Source organism: Manacus candei, unplaced genomic scaffold (genome assembly GCF_025592945.1).
Source record: "Manacus candei isolate 608988 ecotype Guabito, Panama unplaced genomic scaffold, ASM2559294v1 h1tg000028l, whole genome shotgun sequence".
NCBI classification, from domain to species: domain Eukaryota; kingdom Metazoa; phylum Chordata; class Aves; order Passeriformes; family Pipridae; genus Manacus; species Manacus candei.
In genome coordinates this window covers 38,413,937-38,435,629 of record NW_026138076.1, presented here as the reverse complement: position 1 = coordinate 38,435,629, position 21,693 = coordinate 38,413,937, and the positions used below count along the sequence as shown (strand labels likewise).

Below are 21,693 nucleotides of genomic sequence, written 5' to 3'. Positions count from 1 at the left end.
GATGCAGGGTGACCATAGCCCTGTGCTCTGCTCTGGACCAGGCTGCCCACAGCTGTGCCCCAGCCCTTCGTAGGCTCATGACACTTTGTGACATTGTCACATTTTCATTTGTAAGGTAGTCTGGGTGTAATGTGGGCTTTTATTAGGAACACCAAAAGGTACACAGCCAGAACTAGACATTAAATTTTAAACCTGTTTTTCTGTGGTAAGAATATTCCCCTGCAATGTACTGCAGAAATCTCATTGTTTTTGAAGCAGGTCTGTAAAGAAGCATTGTATTAAAGAGAGAGGGAAACTCAAGGATTTGGGCTGGTCCAGGGAGGGTGCTGATACACCAGAATTTGGGAGTAAAATCTAGGTGTTTGTTCCTGAAGGGGGAAACATGTCTTTCATAGAAATATGTGGGGTTTTCCATGTGTGTTTCTATACTGAAATATCCACATAGACAAGACACTACAGGTGTTTGTAGGTGAAACAGAGTAATACATTTTTAAGGACTCTACAAACAACTCAGATTGGTTTTCAGAAGGTTCTCTGCAACTGAATATTCAAAAAATTCTCTTTCAATAAATGTATGCCCATCTGTGATATTCACAGCTTGTTTTAACTTTATGATACTGGAGGCAGACCTCTAATCTCAGCGGGTGCATTCTCACTGAAGAAATGGTCCTATAAAAGATAATGGGTAATTAATATAATAAAAAAATCCCTCAGTAATGACTGGGGAGATCAGAACTTGGTTCATATTTCCTTTTGGGACCCTGGAAATTAGATGTTATACTCTCCAGCAAAAAGGCTGATCTTTCTATTTTGAGTACTTGTATCTCAAAGTGTACATGCAACAGCAAGTAGTACACTTCCACAGTTATATAACACTCTTACTGGAATTTGATTTCTTCCTTTACAAGTTAAGGAAGGAAGATCTGAAACATCCTCGAAGTCTAGCAAGATGCTAATGTGCTAAAAAGAGCCTTTGAATGAGCTTGTTTTAGTCAAAATATTGCAAGTTTGTTAATTCTAAGACCTTTAATGATACTAAAAACACTCATTGACAAATGCCTCATTTTCTCTTAATAACACTTGCTTTAATGTTGCTGTAAATGGCGTCAGCTTCACCATAATGACACAGCACTAGCACTTAAAATCTACCTTCAGTGGTTATTTGTATTTTAAATGTTGCATTTTCATTTGAACCCATATGCTTTTGATAGTGCTGAATTGATTTAAACCCAGGTGATTACAGAACATCGAATTAAAGCAGAATCTCAGGTACATTACAAAGGCAAAGGAGCAGCTAGAGTTTGAGCAACACCTGAGCTAATGCCTCTTTTCTAATTGAGTGATAGTCAGGCAGTTTGCAGTGCCAGCAAGTATGGTTAAATCAAATTGACTTTTAGTGTTAGACCAATGGTGCTAATAGACTGGGTTCACTGTCTATAATGGATATGGAGAGACAAATACATTAAAAGCAAAGGTCATTCTTATCTTTTGCTTTTGACAGCAAAGACTTAACTGTACAAAGTTCATTTCCCCTCCAAGAAAATATCGTTCCTACAGTTTATCTCAAATGAGTTTGGTAATGAAAATCTAGAAGGATTTTTTCTTTCCACATTATCCTCCATAACTGAAGATTTATCACCCTCATACCTGGTTGCATTATTTACCTCTTCTCCTCATGCTCAGATGGGAGTAAGGGATTGTTTTCCTTTTTATTTTTGTTTACAGAGCCTAGCATAATGATGTCTTGATCTTTGCTTCAGGTGCTAATGTAGCAACTAATAAGCAACAGCGGGTCTAAGTATGGGAACAGGAGGAGACTTTGAACTGTCTGGAGGAATGGAGCATGTGGTAGGAAATATGGATCATTTCTTCCTTCAGCAGTCAACAGAAAGAGAAATAGGCATCTTGGTGAACTTGAAACACTATTCCCCTGATGAGCTCATGAACTTTTTGCCAGTGCTGAAAGAATGTCCGTTTCACATAGCTGAGTACTGTGGGCAGGGAAAGAGTTTTAACACTGCTTTCAGTGTTAAATGTTAGATCCTGAGGGCTGCAGAAGTCTTAGCCCATTGATTTGTGTGGGGCCTGCAGTCTGCTTGGGGTTAAGTATGTGTGTGACTGTGTCTTGACTCAGGATGGCAACCAGAGTGCTCTGAATGCCCATGTAATGCAGGTTAATAACAATGCTGGTAACAGTTAGGGTACAGAATAACTACCTTCAGCATAGTGAAAATCATGCATGTTTACAGATGAATGTTTGTGGATGATGATGGAGTTGCATTTCAGCAAGGACTTCAGCAAAAGACAGCAAAAACATCTCATCCAAACAAGAGCAAGATTTTGTCAGTAGGATCCTCTGCCTATTGATCATGTCTGAAAATCCTACCAGCATTTTAGCAATGTCTAATTTGTGGTGTTATATATCTAGGGCTTCCTGCCCCTTAACAGCCTACTGAGAGCCATCTGGGCAGTGCTTCCCCCATAACAAGTCAGAAATGCAGGAGAAATTCTCCTGAGAGCCTGATCTCATCAGGGAATCGGTATAGGATGTGCTTCAAATCCTGCCAGTGCCCATAGGGTGGGGCAGGAAAGAGTTCTCTTACTTCTGGCTTAGAGCTGTCTGATGTGATGAACATGATAGCCATGATTCAATGGCAATGCACCCCTAAGTGCTGACTTAACTAAGTGCTTCTTTCCAGTCTCGAGCTCCATTGTTTGTGGCACTGTAGGGTGCACAAGGAGGGAGCAGCTTCTGCAGACTTGGGTTTAGTGAGCTGTGAACCAGCAGTGCTCTGTGCAGTGCTGCTGCATCCAGGAGAGGCTCCGTCATCCTGTCTGTCCCTGTGACTTTGGACAGTGTACCAGTGTACAAATATAAGTACTGGGGAGAACAGATGCAAGAGGTCTGATGCTTGAGAGCACGTAGGGACCAGAGGTTCATGTACTTTTTACCTTCACCTATCGTCACTTTCCTCAGAGCTGGCCAAAGCTATTTTCTGGAATGATTTTTGTTGGAAAATGCTCTTTTGTTGACATCTGAAAATTCTGTAGGAAGATATCCAACAGAAGAATTCAGACAGAGCACTTTTTTTTAAATAGTTTCATTTTACTCATCAATAGTACTGCCTATTTGTATTAGTTTGGATGATTAGTAATTTTTAAAGACAAATTTCATACTCTGCAACCCTGTGAGTTGCAGTGATTTTACCATGTTGCAAGGAAACATTTTGACACTGTGAAAACTAAACTTTCAGTCAAACATTTTTGACATTCACAAAGGTAAAATTTTACTATAGTTTTCATGGTTTCACTATAGACCAGGTATAAAATTCTGCTCTGTAATATATTGCTCAGTGAGCAACAAATGTTTCTTACCTGATTTAGGGAGAGCAGAGTAACAAGCCAACTAAATACCAAAAATCTGGAGTTTCTTGCAAGGTGAAAGTACCATGGTTTGTTTTCCACTAATACCAAGGAGATAAGGTTTATCTGAAAGTACACAGAAATTCACTTTTACAAAATCTGTTCTCCACAAGGCCATGAAATCCTTAATTTGTTTATTTCTCTCAGAAGAATATAAATCACTGTTGCATCACCCAAATGTTTGTGAATTTATCAAAAGGAGCATTTATTCAGTATTCATTCCACTCTGTCATTAAATCCTCTGGATTATATGGCTGTTGTTTTCTTTTAAATTCCTGATAAATATGTTGCCGACAACCAGCTGTTCTTTTCAATGCATCATAACCAACCTTCCTAGAGTAGATCATTAGTCTGCTTGCATTCATCTATTTTATTTATGTCACTCAGGGAGATTACAATGGCCATCTGCACTGTGGACAGCTTTTGTTCTGGAGAAATGCACCATCAATGGCAAGGGAACATGAGGGACAGGGAAGAGTTTCCAGGATATTAGCTCACTTGGAGCAATAAGCTTTGCTTGCTCAGTAAAGGGACAGTTTGGTGTCTCTGCTGCCTTTGGCCCTTCTTGCCCTGAGGTTGCTCTGGAGCTGTGCAGACTGGTGACGGAACGAGAAGCCTCTTGGGGCTGGATCCCCAAGTAAGGCGTGGGGAAATGTGTGGCCCACTGCACCACCAGGTTATCCCTGGGAGCCAGCAGGTCTCAGAGACCTTCTGCCCCGTCAGACCCTCTGCTTCTTCCTGGCCCTTAGCTTGGGTTAAGGAGAGAGGCAGCCTGTTTCTTACCCATTTCTCTCGCATCCATCCCACAGATGGTACAACCTGGATAGTGGCCCCATGTCTACAGTCCCATTTTGAGTACAAGGGTAGCCCATTTTCAGAGCAAAAATTTGAGTGTACAGTAAGTCTCAGTTATGGCATACTTTTGCCCCTCATACTCTTATGCCATATTACATTTGTTAAATAAAAGGTCAGAGCTTTCCAGCTACGTTTGTTTTCCCCTTGGCAGCATGCTGAATCTTCCTGCTAGTGCTTTTGACTTTCCAGTGGTCTGAAGCATCAGGTTTGGTTCACTCACAGTTCGAGCTATGTCAAACTCCCATGTACAGATCAGTCAGAGTATGTTTCTGATGGGGAAATCAAACACTGTGTTTTCCAGTTCGCAGCGTTCAGCCCACATGGTTCTTTCTCAGAAAACAAGGGAATGCTGCCCCTTGCACTTGTAATTTGCAGTAATTAGCAAGGAAATGATGCTTGATTGAAGAGAAAGAAGCACTGTGAGCAACTCATTCCTAAAAAGGAGGTTTGGAAAGGAGGCTCCCAGTGGGAACTAGTACATTTTGATTCCTGGTATAAACATAAATATGCAACACTTTGTAAATCGAAAGTCAAAAGGGAGAAAAGTAGTGATTTTTGATTGATTGAACTTTTCTCTCCTAGCTTACACTGAAATGCTTGGTACTTCATCTATGTGTGAAATGCACACAAGCTGATAGATTAGTTGTATTAATTAGAAAAAAAGGAAAAAAACCTAACCCCAAAAAATCCTAGCTGAGACACTGCATTTTCAAAGAACAGATGGCTTTCTTTACTTACATCTGTAGAATATTTTGCTGCAACATAAAGACATATAGTATAGCCTCTGGGGATGAAGGAAAATGAAATAGAGAGAAAATGTGTTGCAGGGAAAATCATTAGAAGCTCTAGAAGTGATAGAAATACCAAGCATGAGTTTTGGTGCCACTAACCTTCGTCGGCTTCAAACGACAAGTCCTACAGGGCTTGCCTGAGATCAAGGCATCAGCAGGACCCCTACTTGCCCTGAGTTTTGCATCCTCCTCCCCATAAAGACAGCAACAGGAGAAGCCTCATCCGCAGACATTTCTTGTGGCAGAGGACATTTTTTATGTTTTCTGTACCAGCCTGCCTGGCTTAACCTTTTGACCATCCTTCAGCCTGCCTCTTAATGTGATGGTTTTATCAACAACTGCAGTTAAAATGGCAGTCGGTTTAGCCAGCTCTGTCTGCTGCTGCTTGAAATTTTTATGTATTGTGACCTTGTTTGTGCCCTTAATTTCTGCTGGAGATGCTCATCTCCTTGCACTGTAACCAGTGAATCAATTTTATTTTCTCTGCTGAAAATGGGGGGAGTGGGAAGCAAAGTTCCTCCCCCCGCTCCTTATCTCGAATAAGAAAACTGCAGTTTTTCTCTCTTTGTAACTGCCTATTGATTGTGTATGTCAACCATAGATTTGTGGGCCCTGAAGGATTTGCTTTTATTTCTGTTTGCTCAATGATATCTAAAAAGCGAACTGCTTGAAGGGCTGCTGAGAAGTGGGGATCTTATCCGCATGTTTTATAATGTGTTATTTGCATATAATTACAACATAACTATGTGATTGCACAAGGTATTTCCTTTTACTTGCTTAGATATCCTTTCTGAATGATACATGCATCTGCAGTCCCAAGGCCCCAGAACTGCCATAGGCAAAACTGCCCCATATTGCCTTACGCTCGCCCAGATTTAGTGCTTTTATATGAATTGTTTACCAGTAAATAAAAGCAGTCATTTTTCCAAGTGTTTGATAGCAATGGATGCTGTGCTCACTTCTGTTGGTCTGGGCAGTCCTCTGCTGCTGAGAGCGAGTAGATGTGAGCCTTAACAAAACACAGGAAGGCTAGGAAGGCTAGGAAGGACCAAAAGAATTGCCTAAGGGATAAGAAGTTACTGATCAATTACTTGCTCAAGGTAAAAAGATGTTTGGTGGGCTACTTATTTATATGGCTAAGCCCATCTTGCATTTGGCTTCAGCATTCTGACCTTGCACCTGCAGCACATCTCCTAGCTCAGCTGTGGCAGACTCGTGACACTTCAGGTCTTGAATAGTTCCAAGAGGACTTGTGCACTGAAACTTTGTGACAGGGCCAGGACTGTCAGCAAAGGAACTCTGAGGGGGAGAAGAAGGGCCTGAGGTGGGCTTTGGTCCTTCATGGGCTCAGGACCAGCAGCAGTGGAGTGGGGCAATCTGTGGGGATTCTTTTCTCCTATCTGTGACTTCTGAACTCCCTCTGTGAAGATCACACACACTGACACCCTCAGTCAAAGTCCTGTGTCTGCCCTAAGGATTTGGTATTGCAGTTCAGAAGGGCAGGAAAGTTGGACACCACTTCACTGGTAGGAAAAGCACTTAATTTCCCTGAGAAACAATGAAGACAAGTATATATGAGAACAGAGCATGCAGTAATTCCCTGTGTAACTTGCATTACCCTGTTGTTATGAGCTCCCCATTGAATGCAAGGGTAACTGAGATTATTGTTAATAGATCCCTTGGGGCAGATTAGAGTGAAATGACACTGAATGGCCACTGTTTATATATATATATATAAATGTGTGTATGTGTCTATATATATACGTGTGTGTGCATATATATGTATATATATATGGCAGGTTTATTTTAGAACAATTTGGTTGCAATGGAGAGGATGTATATAACCATTTTGGTTATTATCTGTAGAAATATAGCAATAAAAAAGTATAAAGATGTCACTTCAGAAAATCTATAAGGAAAAGAAAGAAAGAAAAAGGAAGGATAAGAGTAGACAGTGCAGTGGAAAGATACCACCATGCATGGATCCAGTGACAACACTTGATTGTTGCAATTTCAATGCTCATTGGTCAAAGTGATGGTCAAAGTCTTGATCCTTCTGATGTGGGGAGAGCCCACACAACACAAAGTTCGATGGCTTAATATACGTTCAGGTTCAGGTGGGAATGCCCAGGTACCTCCCCTTGGGTGAGGAGTACTACACTGTCCTATGGAACACCGTGGGTCACGCGCAGTCCTCTGGTGGAAGGCCCCAGAAATGAGTCTGGGAGCACCTCGGGGGTCTCTGATGGTTTATGGCACCTTCTAAGACATGCAGCTGCCTCTCTCATCAGCATAGTTGACCCAGATATGCCCCATCTGAAGGGATGAATACCCTCAGGCCTACTCATGAATGACCCAATACCTTGCCCTGGGGGGGGGATTTTTACACCTGAGCCAGTCATGTAAGGGAGGAAACTGACATGATAAAAAGCATTATCCCATCTCGCAGGATCTGCTTCTTATCAGCCTTTTCCCTTATCTGATTCAAAAATCCATCTTGTTGCTAAACAAAGGTCAGTCTCTCATGGTCATCCTCCAGTGGTGGGTGCACACCCACTCTGCACCTGAGCGTTCTTAAGCAGATCAGAGGTTTCACCACCACACACCCAAACACTCTCCTCCTCCTCTTCGGCTGGAAGGTGCAAACTTGGCCTCCACAATCACTCTTCTGCTTTTGCAAATGGCCGATTGAGCCATTAACACTTTAGCATTTCTGTCTCTCACATTCCGTGCAAGTCCATCATGTGATTATAATGTGTGAGAATTATTCTAAAATTAGTATTTCCAAACCAAGTGCAAAAATGCTTGAGGTAAAGCTTCTAGCAAATATTTGCATGTGATCAGAATATATTACCTGCTTATTTAATTTCAGATCCATAATCAAGATCGCCTTTGTTAGATTGCAGTAACAAATTATTGCACTGCGTTCTCCTGGGATAGGTGCCTAAGGCACTGAACTCCTGAGGAGAAACCAATTCTCTAATTACTACAGCCCTGTTCAGTTTGTCCCTGTATCCATAAAAGCACAATATCCATCTTTGTTTTGTTTATTAGGGCCCGCTGAATAAGAAAACATGTCAAACGTACTTGAGAGTGTTGCTGCTTCTGTTGTTCCAGATTTATGATTTCATAGTAAGATACTGATGCAAACCTGGAAGAATTACACCTGTGCTTTTGCAGAAAGGAGTCCCTGAGTAGCTTCAGCCCTGCAGAGGTTAGGAGCAAAGGAAGCAAGGAGAGGTGTTTTGAAGTTAGGGCTCAGGTAGTGCCAGGTATTGCAATTCACTGCTTCAAGATTTAGTTCTGTACTTTACACCTGGACTAGGGTGGGATATTTGACAAGTCTCTGAACATGGCTGAACATTGTTCTTCATGTGGCTATTGGAAGGATATCTAAAAATGGCAGCAAAATAATCACATATATGTGGGGCGACACGGCTGAAATGAGTTTACAGTACACAAATAGATTCTTCATCCTCAGTGTTTTGAAATCAAGTGCTTTTCCTCTGACATAGCTGTGTATATCAAAGCTCTAACAGGTAAATAATTACGAGTTTGAATGAAAGGCTTACAAGTCCAGTTCAAAGCACCTTCTGCAAAGAGATGATGTAAACCAGAAGGTGGAAAAATACAGCATTTGTATATATGACAAATATTCCCTCTTGGTTCAAGAATAGGTACTTTGTTTTTCATGAGATGCGATATTGGAGATGTGTCATCTTTAATCCATTTCTTTCAAGCTCGGTTGTCAGAAAGAGTGAAATTTCTTTCAAAAAGACATAGCTGCTAATCCCTAAAAGCACACTGCAACCACAGTCTTGTTCTTCCAGATTTCTAATCAATGTTTCCTTCTGCAAGGATGCCCTTGAACCTTGGAAATGGCCTCATATTATTAATAGAAAAGATAAAAAGTACCTTTTATTTCTATTCTTGTCTTGAGGAGAGGGACACCTTTTCAAATATTTGTTTGCTTTGTAACAGTGTCACAGTTTCACCAGCCAACTGAAAACTTATAAACTTTTCAGTATGAATAAGAGGAAAAAAATGATTGATGTGATCTGTTTTCTCTGGAGCCTGTCCTGTAGTGCTTTAAAAGAGCCCCCAGATGGTGGAACTTGTAATTGTGAAGCAAAAGCCTTTTCCCATTGAGTATGGCCAGGTACTTGAAACAATGAAAGGGATCACTGGTAGAGATGTATTACTTTTTCACAGGAAGAATACTGTGTGTTAGGAAGAAACTGACTAAAAATCAGATTTCTTTGACAAAAGATGTGGTTTGCTTTTTTATACATAGAATTCATTAGTATTATTAAATACTCTTACACATTTCTTTAAACTATAAATGATTTCCTCATACTTGGTTCCTCAGTCTTCAAAAGCTTTAGAAGTTAGATAAAAGCAGGTACATGTTAGAAGCCTGGGTAGTGTGGAGGTGTTACTTTGTGATAGATTTTTTTTAATCTAAGCACACATATTACAGAAGCCATTAACTTTTCTTTTTATAAGGAGGTCTTAGATTGACTATTACATTCCAAGGAGATTCAATACGGATTATTTCAGTCTCACAGTGAACAATGATCCTCATCTGGACAACTGCATGTCCAGTCAGACAAGAGGGAAAAATGAATGTTTTCTCAGATGTCCTCACAGAGTGAGAACCAGTCTCTGGTGTGCCAGACAAATGAATAACCAAACACCAAGACCACAACCAGGACCAGCTGTGGGACAGCTCGGCTCTTGGTTCTGGTACCCACAGAAAGAGTTTAGGTTTGAGTTGCAGATGGCTGAAGATGTGCAGAGACTGCTAAAATCAACATTCTTCTGTGATGCTAAACATGTGTGATGTGAGAAGCCCCTTGAATTGTAGCTATACAGCAGCCTCTGTGCACTCACCTATGATAAACCAGGCCTTTCATGAAAAAATATTGTTCATATAGATACCAATCTGTGTTCAATGACAGCACAACACTTCGTCTACATTTATTTATCGAACACTGGGATAGGCATACAGTTGTTTCTCTAAGAACTTCCATGAATGTTAATGACAGGGAATATCACTTGTAGACAAAACTTGTGCCTAGGAAAATATGGAAAAGGAAAGCCAATAAAGCATCATGTGAAAAATATTAGCTTACTGAAAAGCTCTTTATGGTTTGAATTAATTTTTAGTTCAGCTGCACTTGTTAAAACTATAAATAGATAAATAGTCTCTTGCTTTCCTATAGCTTTTTTCCTCTTACAGTGAGCTTTAGAAGTCTTCACATTCAGTGATTTTTATTTTATTATATGTAGCTATCACTGCAAGCTCTCTTTCAAAGAACTACTTTGATAGCAGGCTGTTTTATCTCAGTTCCTAGTGTGATAAAAGCCAATTTAGAGTCACTTACTTTATACGAAACAATGGAAAATACAAGATATTTTGGTGATAATAGCATCTTTAAAAAAAGGATGACCATCTGCCTTTATTCACTTCTCCTGCTTTCAGTGTCTTTTTGAGCTCCCCTTTCCCTATGGAAAGACAAAATCACTGAGATCATTTTCAGACCTGTCAGCTGTGAGGATATGGTAACCATCTTGTAAGATAAACATATGGCTGGGTCTTAAGGGCTTTTTCAAACTGGGAATCCAAATGTAGGCTGCCAAGTTGTGTACAGAAGCATCTGCCACGTCGGTTCCCCATCACAACGCCTCCCTGCACCACCAGGAATCCTGAGCTGGTGCCTGCTCTTTTCCAGGTTGGCATTTCATGGCAAGAGCTAGCCACAAAAATCCAAGTGTGTATATCTGAAGCCTTAAATTTAGGCTCAGCTTCAGGCTCCTGAATTTGAAAGTCTTGGGAATAATTTGGGAAAGATGAGACTCGCCCATCTGGAGGGTCACAGCAGAAACCCAGCTGTAAGCTGCAGGGTGACCTGACACAGAGGGACCTGAATACTGGGCAGTCTCTCCAGGTGGACTGGGAGTGATTATTTTGGGATATGCTTTGAACCCACTGGCTGAGCAATGCCATTCACACAGTCCTTATTGGGCAGGCCAAGAAAGATCTGTTCATACTCCATCTGATTTATTTTTACAAAGTTCCTGACAGAACTGTTGCCTAGTAGCCCCGAAATGTCTGTATCTTGCTTTATTTGTGGTTTCTTGGCTTAGATGGCTTAGCTCCAGAGGACCGTTAAGGAGGAATTGTTCCAATACATGGGACAGCACAGCTCCTCACAGCTAACCAGAATGTGTCTCCAACTTCAACCACTCGATTGTTCTGCTGTACAGTGTTGCTGCCTCCTGCCTTTCATGAGAAATGCTGTAATTTGCCTCTACAAGGAGTTAGGAAAGCTTTGGTGCTGACAGAAGCCACAGGACAGTCACACTGCCCTGGGAGCAACAGCAAGGGCAGGGCACCATAGAGAGTGGATTCACTGCCCTGTGGTCAGTCAGCTTTCCGAATACAAAAACTGAGGAAAACAGCATCAGAAAGGGATTTAGCTCAAAGGGACAAATCAGGTTTTGTTGTAAGTAGTGGATTTCATGGCCCTCACGGAGAAGCAGTATTGCAAAATGTAATTCATGTTGTCCTGATTATTTTCCCTTCTCCACGGACACCAATGCCTTCAGTTCACCGGAGTGGTGCCATCCTTCACAATGCCTTAGGAGCAGCTTCACGTGAGAAGTACTGAGTTGCATCTAATGGCTCATATTGGAGGTTGACTCCTTCCCTTTAACCTTGAAACATGGCAGCATTCTGGCAGTGGGGTGGCCTTGCCCATGCCTTCCTTCTACTGAGGGCTCTGAAAAAGGTAGGTCTGTGCTTAAGAGGAAATACAGCCAAAGGAATTTGCAGTCGACCATTTACTTCCTCATCAACCCTTAATACAAGAAATACCAGTATAGAGAGAGATTAATAAGGCATTTTTCCCAAGGTAATCAGAACAATTATGACAAACTTTCTCATGAAAATATTTGTGTGAGGACAATTGTTTTTGTTCAAAATGTGCATGGTGCTCATGGCTTAAATCACTGTCCATCATAGTTTTTTATATAGTAATACTTATTTTTGCCTTTTTTTTTTTTTCTTTTCTTTGCCTGGGCTTTTTGTGTTTTGGGTGTTTTGTAAAAGCAAGGCATCCAACAGGTTTAGCAAAACAAGGACCGACCATTTTTATATACTTTTAGTTTTAAAGCAGAACATGCCCCCCATGCCAGGAAGTTAACTTACCTGTTCTAATCACATGAAACTTGCCCTGAAAATCAGAGAAGGCAGTGTAATAGAAGAAAATCTGTGAAGATGCAGGAAGTTAGATTTATTGCCATTTGTGAAGCCATTTAACACTGTTCAGAGCAGTTTTAGCTCATCAACACTACACTGATGAATTTCAAAATATCAGAGAGCCTTCTGCAACTCATCTTCACTTGTTCTTACTTGGTATTTACTCTCACTCTTTACTTTACTTTTTACCTTACTTTAAAACTTCAGTCATTTACTACAAGAGCCAAAATCCTTCTCCTACCCACCCCATGTACTGAACAAACAACTAATGAACAGGGTGAACAATTCCTGAAGTATTTCCTTTGCCTAAGCTAACTGTAGGAACCATATTCCTAACCATCGGAATCACACTGGAAACATGCCTTGAACAAACTTAAAGCTGCAGCCATTGCAATCAAAAGATTAACAGATAAGTAATTAATTTTGGTAAGTTGCCCTCCCACATGGACTATTTTAAACTTGAAGATTGATAAAATGAGACATTTCATAAACATGAAATTAAAAGAATCCTCAGTAGCTGCATTAAAAAAACAGACAACAGTCTTGACTCACACATCTAACACTGTCTGGAAAAAAAGAGTTTTAAAAATATTGTTGTTAAGTATGTGATTATAGAGTACAGAAAATAATTTTTCAAAAATAGGTCTTTATTAGCAGTCTGGGTTAGAGAAGTGCATATTCACTTTGATTAGGGTTTTCCATTGAGAGGAATAAAAATTGTAGGTGTTCACAGGATACAAGTTTAAAAATATGGAAAGTGATCTATTTACATTACAAAGATGAAATCGAGTTACAGTGGCTATTAGGATAAGTGTTGCAAGTTAGACATTAGAAGAGGGATATGAACCCAATTTACTGGGCAAATTAACTTTGTTAGAACACCTGAGATGGTGCAAAGATAATGGCGCCTTTAGGAGACAAACTACCTGCCTTGCCTGCGTACTCTACAGTGTTTCTCTAATGATTATAAAGTTCTTTAGGCAAGCTTTTTCACCAGCCTCAGGGAGCCAAAAGACATTGATAAATGTGCAACAGAAATAGAACGAAAAAAGGACTTAATGCCCTAGCTGTCCATATCTTAATACCTGCTGAAGCAGCTCTGGTTTTTCTGCTCTATGTGACTAAAATTGTGCTTCTGGATGATGCGGATGCCACTGATTTGCAAATGGAGCTACATAGTGTTTTCAGGAATTGAATACAAGCCCAGAGAATCCCTTAGAAATAATGTCCTGGAAAGCAAAGATAGAGCCTGACCAAACTTAAGGGGAGCTGAAGCCTTTCAACAGTGTCCATCTGAGGCTGTTAAAATATGGACAGAAATGCATGTGGCAGGATCTCTTTCCTTTTTGATAACAAACTGTACTCTGGTTCACCTTGTGCCCATGGATTTCACAGTGCCTGATACAAGTAAGGTGAATGGTGTCTGGATGCAATCAGGCACTGAACAAGGGGATCTTAACATGCTTGTTAGTGCAGAAAGTCTTCTGCTATTTCCAGACTGTTCAATGGGAAAGGGAGACAGACTTAAATGATGTACCCAAGGTCATGCCTCAAATTAGTAGCAAAATGGAAAGCACCTCACAAACTGAGATTGTGGAGCTGATCTGCCTATCTGAAAAGAAAAGAAAGCTAGACCTCTTTGCAGTGACCAATTTAAGCCAATTTGTACTGAACAATTTGATATGAAATTTGATTTAAAAAAAAAGAGAAAAGAAAGAAAAACCTTGTGAAGCTAGACTAAATGGTGCTCACAGCAAAGCGGTCACCCTTTGATGTGATGGTTTAGAGGAACTGAGGCAGAATGTGCTGATTTTGTGCAGTTTAATAGAAATAAGGCCATGAAACATCTAGTGCAAAAATCCAAGACTCTTGTCAACATATAACTCTGAACCTTAAAATTACCAGACCTGAATGCATGCAGATGAGTCGTGTTCATTAATTGCAACAGCATCTGTGCCCACTTACACCAGCTAAATATCTAACATTCAATATAAGCAGTTTTCTTGTCCCTTTCCAATTAGCTCCATTACAGAAAATCTAATTAAATCATATCTTTTAGCAGGAACCAAGAATTCAAGAGCTGTATTTTTGCACTTAATTAAAAGCTCTTTGCCTTGAATTGTTAATTTTCTGAAAAAGATATCCAGTAGTTCTTCCTCTGATCCACTTGGTTACTCAATGAAATGACTCTGAGTTGGCTCTTGAACTGTACATTTGGACTCCAACTCTTATGAAGATCTCAGAAGATGATAGGAATCATAGCTGCTTTCCTCCGCACTTCTGGATAAAATCTCTTCAGATACAGCTTGTGTTTCTTTTGGGCCCAGAGAGACATCTGGATGACCATCAGGAAAGCAAAAATGCCAACTACCAAGGAAGAAGATTTAAAGAAAAGGATCATGTGTCTTCTTTCCATGTCTGTTTCTGTGAATGCAATAGGGTTTATGGAAATGTTTGCAGTCTCTTCTGTGGGCAGAGACAACTCTGTCCTTGCTCTCAGCCTTGCAGTTGCTCATATACCATAGTCTGAGGCTCATCCTCAACATCAGAATTCACACAGATGATGTTCACATCTGTTAGACACAACATGTATCACCTACAACTGCACCATAACTCACAAGGCCTCCTTGGCCATGGTGTCATCTCAACATAGAATTACCCATGGCCTCTCTCAACTATTTTTCTGGTTTGCTTTTGGACCATAACACTTCTTTGTTTTTACCTCTGGCTCTCAACCATAACAGGGAGCTGTGCTGTAACTTCCTGCTGTGTGGAGGGAGAGCTCAGCCCTGGAGCAAGTAGGCAGTAGCTGCCTGATTTAGCTGCCTGGCAGTAAGGTCTCAAAAAGCCCAAAATCTACAGACTTCCCAGGACCCTGCTGTGCTTGTCAGGAGCCAGTAAGTGGGTCTTGGGTACCTCTCCCTTCAGGCTGAGTGGCACCAAATGGGAGATGATTCTACTGACGCATTTTGCAAATTCATTATCCTTTCTTCCTTAAAATGAGATGGTGAATCAGAAACATTCATTTGGCATCTGCTTGAGTTATGTCTGGGACAATTACAGCAAGGATGAGAGTGCTTCATATGTTACTGCTCCTGCCACTGTAGGGACAGCCCTAAATGTCCCCAGACTTTCAGATAATTTCCATATCAGAGCCTAAAGCACAAAAATGTTTCATCTTTTCACACAAAATTTAAAGTTTAATCTTTGCATGATGTAGTTTAACCCACTTTTGAAATTCATTGCTTTTTCATTTTTAAACCACGTGGGGCTACTTTTTGCAAGTAGTTTTTATAGGTTTCTATTTTGAAATGGAAAAATAATTAAAAAGTGACTGTTTTAGAAAGCTTAGTTCCAGGAGCCATATTTTTATGAGTATTTGGGTCTCTAAGGATGCAGGAAAGTACTGAACAAGAGTCACAAATGCTACTAAGCTGGCTGCAGTTACGAGCTGGCTGCCTAATACAAGTAAACAGGGAAATGCTACCAAGAACATGTTGTCTTTCCTCTTTTTGAAATACTAAGTACATGGATTTTTCTTTCCCTGTTAGAAGTATTATTCCAGGTTTACAATGCAAAAAAATTTTCCTATATCAAAAATGATTGACTGTAAATGAAGAATACTGACTTATTGTTTTTCTAAATTTCAAAGTCTGCTTTCACTGTGGAAATGGAAGGAACAGTAATATGTCACCAAAAGCAGAGAGCTGATACTGATCAAATAAGGTGTTGCAGTGGTGTTCACACTCTCCACAGCTTTCTGAGGGTAGCACTTTGAAGATTCACACAGATATCTCACAAGGGGAATTTGATGGCAATATTTCATATGCTATAAATTTTTTTTGGCAAATTTTAGATTTCCAGAATTCACTTCCACAAACACTTTAGATGCTGTCTTCATTCTGTTTCAAACTTACCTGGCAGAGTTTGTGTCATCACTGTGAAACTAATCCAAGACCCAGCCTGTTGCAAAGAAAAAAAGCACTGTAAGTTGTATATTTACGTAAAGCAAAATGGTAAGTTTTCAAAAGCTATCCCCAGAAAAAGAGCATGGTACTTGTACTGGAAGTGGGAGAGGGAAAATAGCTAGAAATGAACCCCCCAGTGTGCTGGATAGGGTGAAGAGATGAGCAGTAAATCCTTGAATCACTGGGGAGTCTGTAGTGGAGGGAAATAAAAACAAGAGCCATAATAGTGACATGAGGGAAGAGAAGGGTCTGGTGGAGAAATATTTGTGGGAACAAGGAGACTCTGACATACAGAACACCACGATTGATGTGCAGAGGGATCTGCATGGAGGCGTTGCAGATTTCTGGAGACAAAGGCTGAAGCACAGTAACCACCTACCCTTTGCATATAAGCAGAAGAAAGTCATGTACCTCATATGTATAGTTGGGACAGGACACCAGTAGGAAGAGCCATGTGAAGGGGTTGTAAGTTGGACTTGGAAAACAGGTTTTATTTCCTTATGAAAAGAAAAAAAAAAGGAGCAGGGGAAAAATCAGACAGAATCAGTTTCAATACAGGGAGAGATGAACTGAACCTTATCACAGCTTGCCTATGTAACAGCCATCCCCTTGGCCAATGCTCTCAGAGTACAACTTTTTAGAAAAGTTTTGGTGAACTCTTTGGAGATAGCGAAAGCTGTATGTATCCCAGTGAGAATGCTGCTTAGTGAACCTTGCATCAGTTTTTACAAGAAAGTCTGGCATGTCCAGAGGATGCAACTTCTGTTCAGAGGAAGAGAGAGACAAGTAGTTTAATGTGTACTAGCTAGCAGGTGAGGACTAAGGGCACTCTACTGGGATATAAAGGATGCAACCGTATCTTATTCAGCCTGGTTCAGGAATATGAACCTGTCTGCTCCCACATCCTCACCCTACATCTCTGGTTAGAATAGGAAAAAAAGTCCAGGGCTAACAGGATTACCCTCTACAGCCGCTGATAAGGCTCACACAAAAAGATCATAGTGTATACTTTATATTTTAGATATTTAATACATAATACAAATTCAGTGGTCTCGTGGGGTTGGTTGGGGTTTTTTTGCTTGGTTTGTTTTGTTGTGGGTTTTTATGTTTGGTTGGGTTTTTTCCCTTTCCTTGCTGTCTTGGACCGGTGAGCAGGTAAAAATAATTAATTATTCTGAAGTTGGAATTGAAAGATTTTCTGTTAGGAAATATGTCAGTGATTTCTCATCAAGGACTAGCATTACCATATGAAAAAAGCAAGAAAAGAATTGCAGAAATTATCTATTATCAATATTTTTAAGTACTGGCAACAATGCTATCTTTAATACTTGTAGGCACTGAGAATGTAATTAAATTATTTAACTCCTGCTGCTTTTAAACTGAATTAGGCCCCTTGCACCAAACAATATAAGCACCTGCCTAATCACAGTGCATGAAAAGCCTTCCAGAATAGAAACTGACTTCTGTGTGTGAAGCTGATCGTACTGTGGTAAAGTAGTTTCTTGAATAGGATGTTATAGTGGAAAATTATACTATTAATGTCTGAAACTGTATTTTACTTGCCAGTATACATAGTATAACTTCTATTCTCATGATACAAAAGGTCCTGAAAACCCTTTTTAGGAGCAGCCTTTTAAGAGCATAAGTCTACATTGATGCCTGTGCAGGTATTTATGAGTGTCTCTTTGTGTATTTGTATATATGTGTGTGTATCTTTGCCTGAGATGCATGCATCTAAAAAGTCTGCAATATAGTTTAAAAGTTTTTGAGACTTATTTAAAATGGAATCTGCTGTCAGCCACCAGCATGCTTTAAAGAACTGTGCTTAAATACATATTTAAATTGCAGTTGTGTTTAATTAAGATAGATTTACTAGAAGCTTTGGAACAACAGCAGTGTTGCTAATGTTTTCTTGTCACCACATTTATTTTGATGTTAGACTGATAGCATGGTACCTACTTCATCTTTCTTTAATCTGTGGATGTAGGTACATAAATTACTGTACACCAGCAGAAGATGGATAGGTTCAGCACACTTCAGTCTTAAATAGACAAACAGGAAAGAAAGACAGACCTGAATTAGTTTGGTGAGCTAAAGCTACGTTGATAAAGTGATTTCCAGCTTCACACATCTGCAAGACATTAAAAACATGTTTTCAGTTGTATGCCTAAAATGCTGTGGTAACTGTGTTGCAGTGCATAAGCAGAATCCCCCCTCTACAACTCAAGTCTCTGTATCCAGAAAATATGTACTCTGAAATGCAGCCTGTGATCTTTGTGAAACACACGAGTGTCTAATGAGCACCATGGGTGCAGCCTGGGGTGAAAGCCCCTGCTTCAGTCACTGCAGAGCTCGGTCCAGGCAGGCCTTCAGCATGGGTCACATGCTTTGCTCTGGGGAGACCAGGGAGACTCTCTGGGTCTAAGGAATTCAGCGAGATGCTTTTCTCGATTTATTTTGGATTTAATCCAGGCTGTAAAAAAGTAGGTGAAAAGCTGGCTTTGCAAAGATGTTGTGAGTAAGGTGCCTATCCTCCTCCTACACACACTTTCAAAGGTGTTCAGCATAACACGAAGGAAAAAATAGGGTGAAGAAAAAGGCAGTGGTTCTCTGAAGGGCAGACTGGTGGAATGGATAGTAGTCAGGAACTGATAAATGAACGGAGCCAGTATTATTCCTGGTTCTGCAACTCTCTGGCTTTTACGTTTTCAGCCCTAACCAACCTCTCAAGCTTGGTCGTTAATATTTAAATGTTTTAAATCTTTGGAAGAGGCATCGTGTCTCCCCATTTGGTTTTACAGCATGTAGTAGTAGATGATTTCAGATTTTCTTGAGGTTTTCAGTACTTCCTCAGTTACAACTCCTGAAGAATCAAACCCAATATTTACCCATATTTAAAGTAGGAGCTGGCAGGAAAACCAGTTTCAATTCCTGAAAAAGAAGACCTGCCAGCACAACTATGTAGTTTTATGTGTTTAATTTTTCCCTTGCTTTACGAAGAAAATCAAAATACTGCATACATTTCAGACTGAATTGAACTCTCTTATTCTTTTTTAGGTTTGAAGACTGATTTTTCCTCTCCACTTGAAAAAATGCACTGTTAAAAAGTTCTGTTTTCTTATATCATTTGACATTCTAAATTTTGCAAGGCTGGAAAAAGTTTAAGAAATTAAATAAAAAGGAAAATGCTAAAATCTAGAGACATTAAAAGCATAAAGTCCAAAAATTAATACAAAAAAAAAAAAACCTTTAAACTTTAAAACTGAATTGTAAAAGTAAGTAAAGCTAAATTGAAAGCTAAATTAAAACTAATTGAAAGAATATATAACTTCATTTTATATTGAAATGTGCCATTATCTGAAAGAACATTGTAGATACCATTGCTGAAAAATTTTCCCCCTTTAGACAGAGGTTTTTGTGGGGTTTATTTGGAAAGTTTAAATCAGGTCTATTAGCAAAACTGTTATTCTGCATGGATATGTAGTTATGGTTCAAATCTTGCTGTTCTTTTATGTTTTTTTAATTACAACTACCTGATGGTCATCTATTATAACTACCAGATGCAAAACAATAAATAGCCAGAAAAGGAAATTCTATTTTAAAATACCATATCCAAAGCTATAACTCTAGCCATAGCAATAGAAGTAATTTTAATTTACATACTTCCCATTATCAGCTAGGAACATGATTTTTTTTCTAATTACTATTATTTCAAAGAAAAAGGTTTTGTAGTTAAAAGTGGTTTTGTGAAACACTATACATACTGAAATGTGCGATGCCCATACTATTGTGGAGCAGGAGACATTCACAAACTATAGTTAACCCCTACTAATTCTATAATCAATTCTAAGTAAAACAAGCAAAGGGCATTTCTGCGGGGTTTTTTATTGACTTACCTTTGACTCTGCAGCTGCCTTCTGCTGTAATTAACTCTTGTGTCCCTCTCTAGAAATGTGACTGTTAATGTTCTACATTGAGAAGTAGTGCTAAACGTAAGCTAGTCCTTAGTGTCTCAGATATAAAATATGGGGCAGTGGGGAACATCAACAGAAAAGCTTACCATATTTACAATTATAAAATATTGAAGTCTAGATATATACTTTTTATGTTCTGTGTGCAGCCCATGAGAAAAACATCCCTGCAAAGCTTAGACTCATTTCTCTAAATGTGACAATCTTTCAGAAGGGCCTGCAGACACTCTTCATATTACTCAGTACTGTTGTTTACGGCAGCTGCAGATGTATACACTTAAATCAGGATATGCAATAAACACAAGGTTTAAAAGAGGGTAAGAAAAAGAAATCTTCCAAATATTTTATTCATATGTTTTAGAAACCTGTGAAAACAGCTTCAAATTATTTTATTTTGTTTGTTGGTGTTTTAAAATCATTGTCTGGGAATCTGCCAGCACAGGATCTGAAAGGGAAGGGCTTTGAGTTTCCATGGGTAGCGAGTTCTCAAAAGAGCTGTAAGAACTGAGACCACAGACCAGGTGCTGATGCAGATCTGAAGGGGATCGTCATATTTTATATCAAACAACCCTGACAGGACTCATCCCTTTGCTTAATGGCAGCAATTTCCCTAAAAGCTATAGCAGGGCATGTTACACTGAGGCAAGGAAGGATGTTTCAATAGAAAAGAAGGCTTTTTCTACGTAGAGACTTTGACGAGGACTAGTTTTTCTGGTAGCACTGGATATTCAGCAGTTTTCTTGTTTTCAAATAACCCCTGAGCTTGGGAAGAGTACAGAGAGCAAGGTTCTGGGCACACTACTGCCCACCACTGCCACAACCTCCTGTCCCTGATGTACTGGATTATTGTTTTCAGCTGTAGAGCCTCATGGAGCGTGTGAACTTCTTCGTATGTGTATCTTGCTTGTGTTTGCTATACCTTATTAAGGTTTGAAAAGCTGAGAACTGCATGGCCAGCCCCAGAAACAAACACTGCCAAAATTGTGATCTTTAAGGGTCCCAATTTACAAAAGCATTTCAGTATTGCTAAAGGAGTTTTTGAATGCTTTTCTGAGTAGTGTTGCCTGAAAGAGCCTAGACTTGTTAATGTCCCATCTTCCTGTTTTACTTCTGGAAACCGATCTGTATCTGACTTTCAAAGAAGCTGACTGTTTTGGATACTAACCCATGCTTGCTTGGGTAAGTCATCACCCAGCAGTTCCAAGTAAAATGCCCTCAGAGGACAGGAAGAATTTACATTTCCATGTGAGAAGTGACTAAGCTTCTGTCTCCCTGTGCAATTACGTTCATTCAAACATCAGTCTCAGCCGTCCTTCGTCAGCTGCACTTTCCCTTGGCTTAAGCCACTTTGGCAGAGATTGTTTTTATTGTTTTTTATTGTTTAGCTGTTGAGGTGAAGTTATTCAGGGTACGCTGAACTA

General features: G+C 39.8%; 1 protein-coding gene across 9 annotated transcripts in view; it reads right to left on the bottom strand.

Annotated features, from left to right (window-relative positions):
* Positions 1–3,380: 3,380 nt before the first annotated feature.
* The window catches only part of TECRL (trans-2,3-enoyl-CoA reductase like), a 73,464-nt gene continuing 55,151 nt past the window's right edge, over positions 3,381–21,693 (bottom strand). For 2 of the 9 annotated variants that reach the window (XM_051789550.1, XM_051789551.1), the window contains 4 exons: positions 18,375–18,432; positions 16,713–16,798; positions 16,251–16,296; positions 13,410–14,757 (listed from right to left, as the gene is read on the bottom strand). In XM_051789550.1, coding sequence (XP_051645510.1) covers positions 14,573–14,757; positions 16,251–16,296; positions 16,713–16,798; positions 18,375–18,432 — 375 coding nt within the window. In that variant the 3' untranslated portion in view covers positions 13,410–14,572. Of the gene's footprint in view, positions 3,490–13,409; positions 14,758–16,250; positions 16,297–16,712; positions 16,799–18,374; positions 18,433–21,693 lie in introns of those variants that run through there. The other 7 variants (XM_051789553.1, XM_051789552.1, XM_051789555.1 and 4 more) reach the window with 7 other exon arrangements.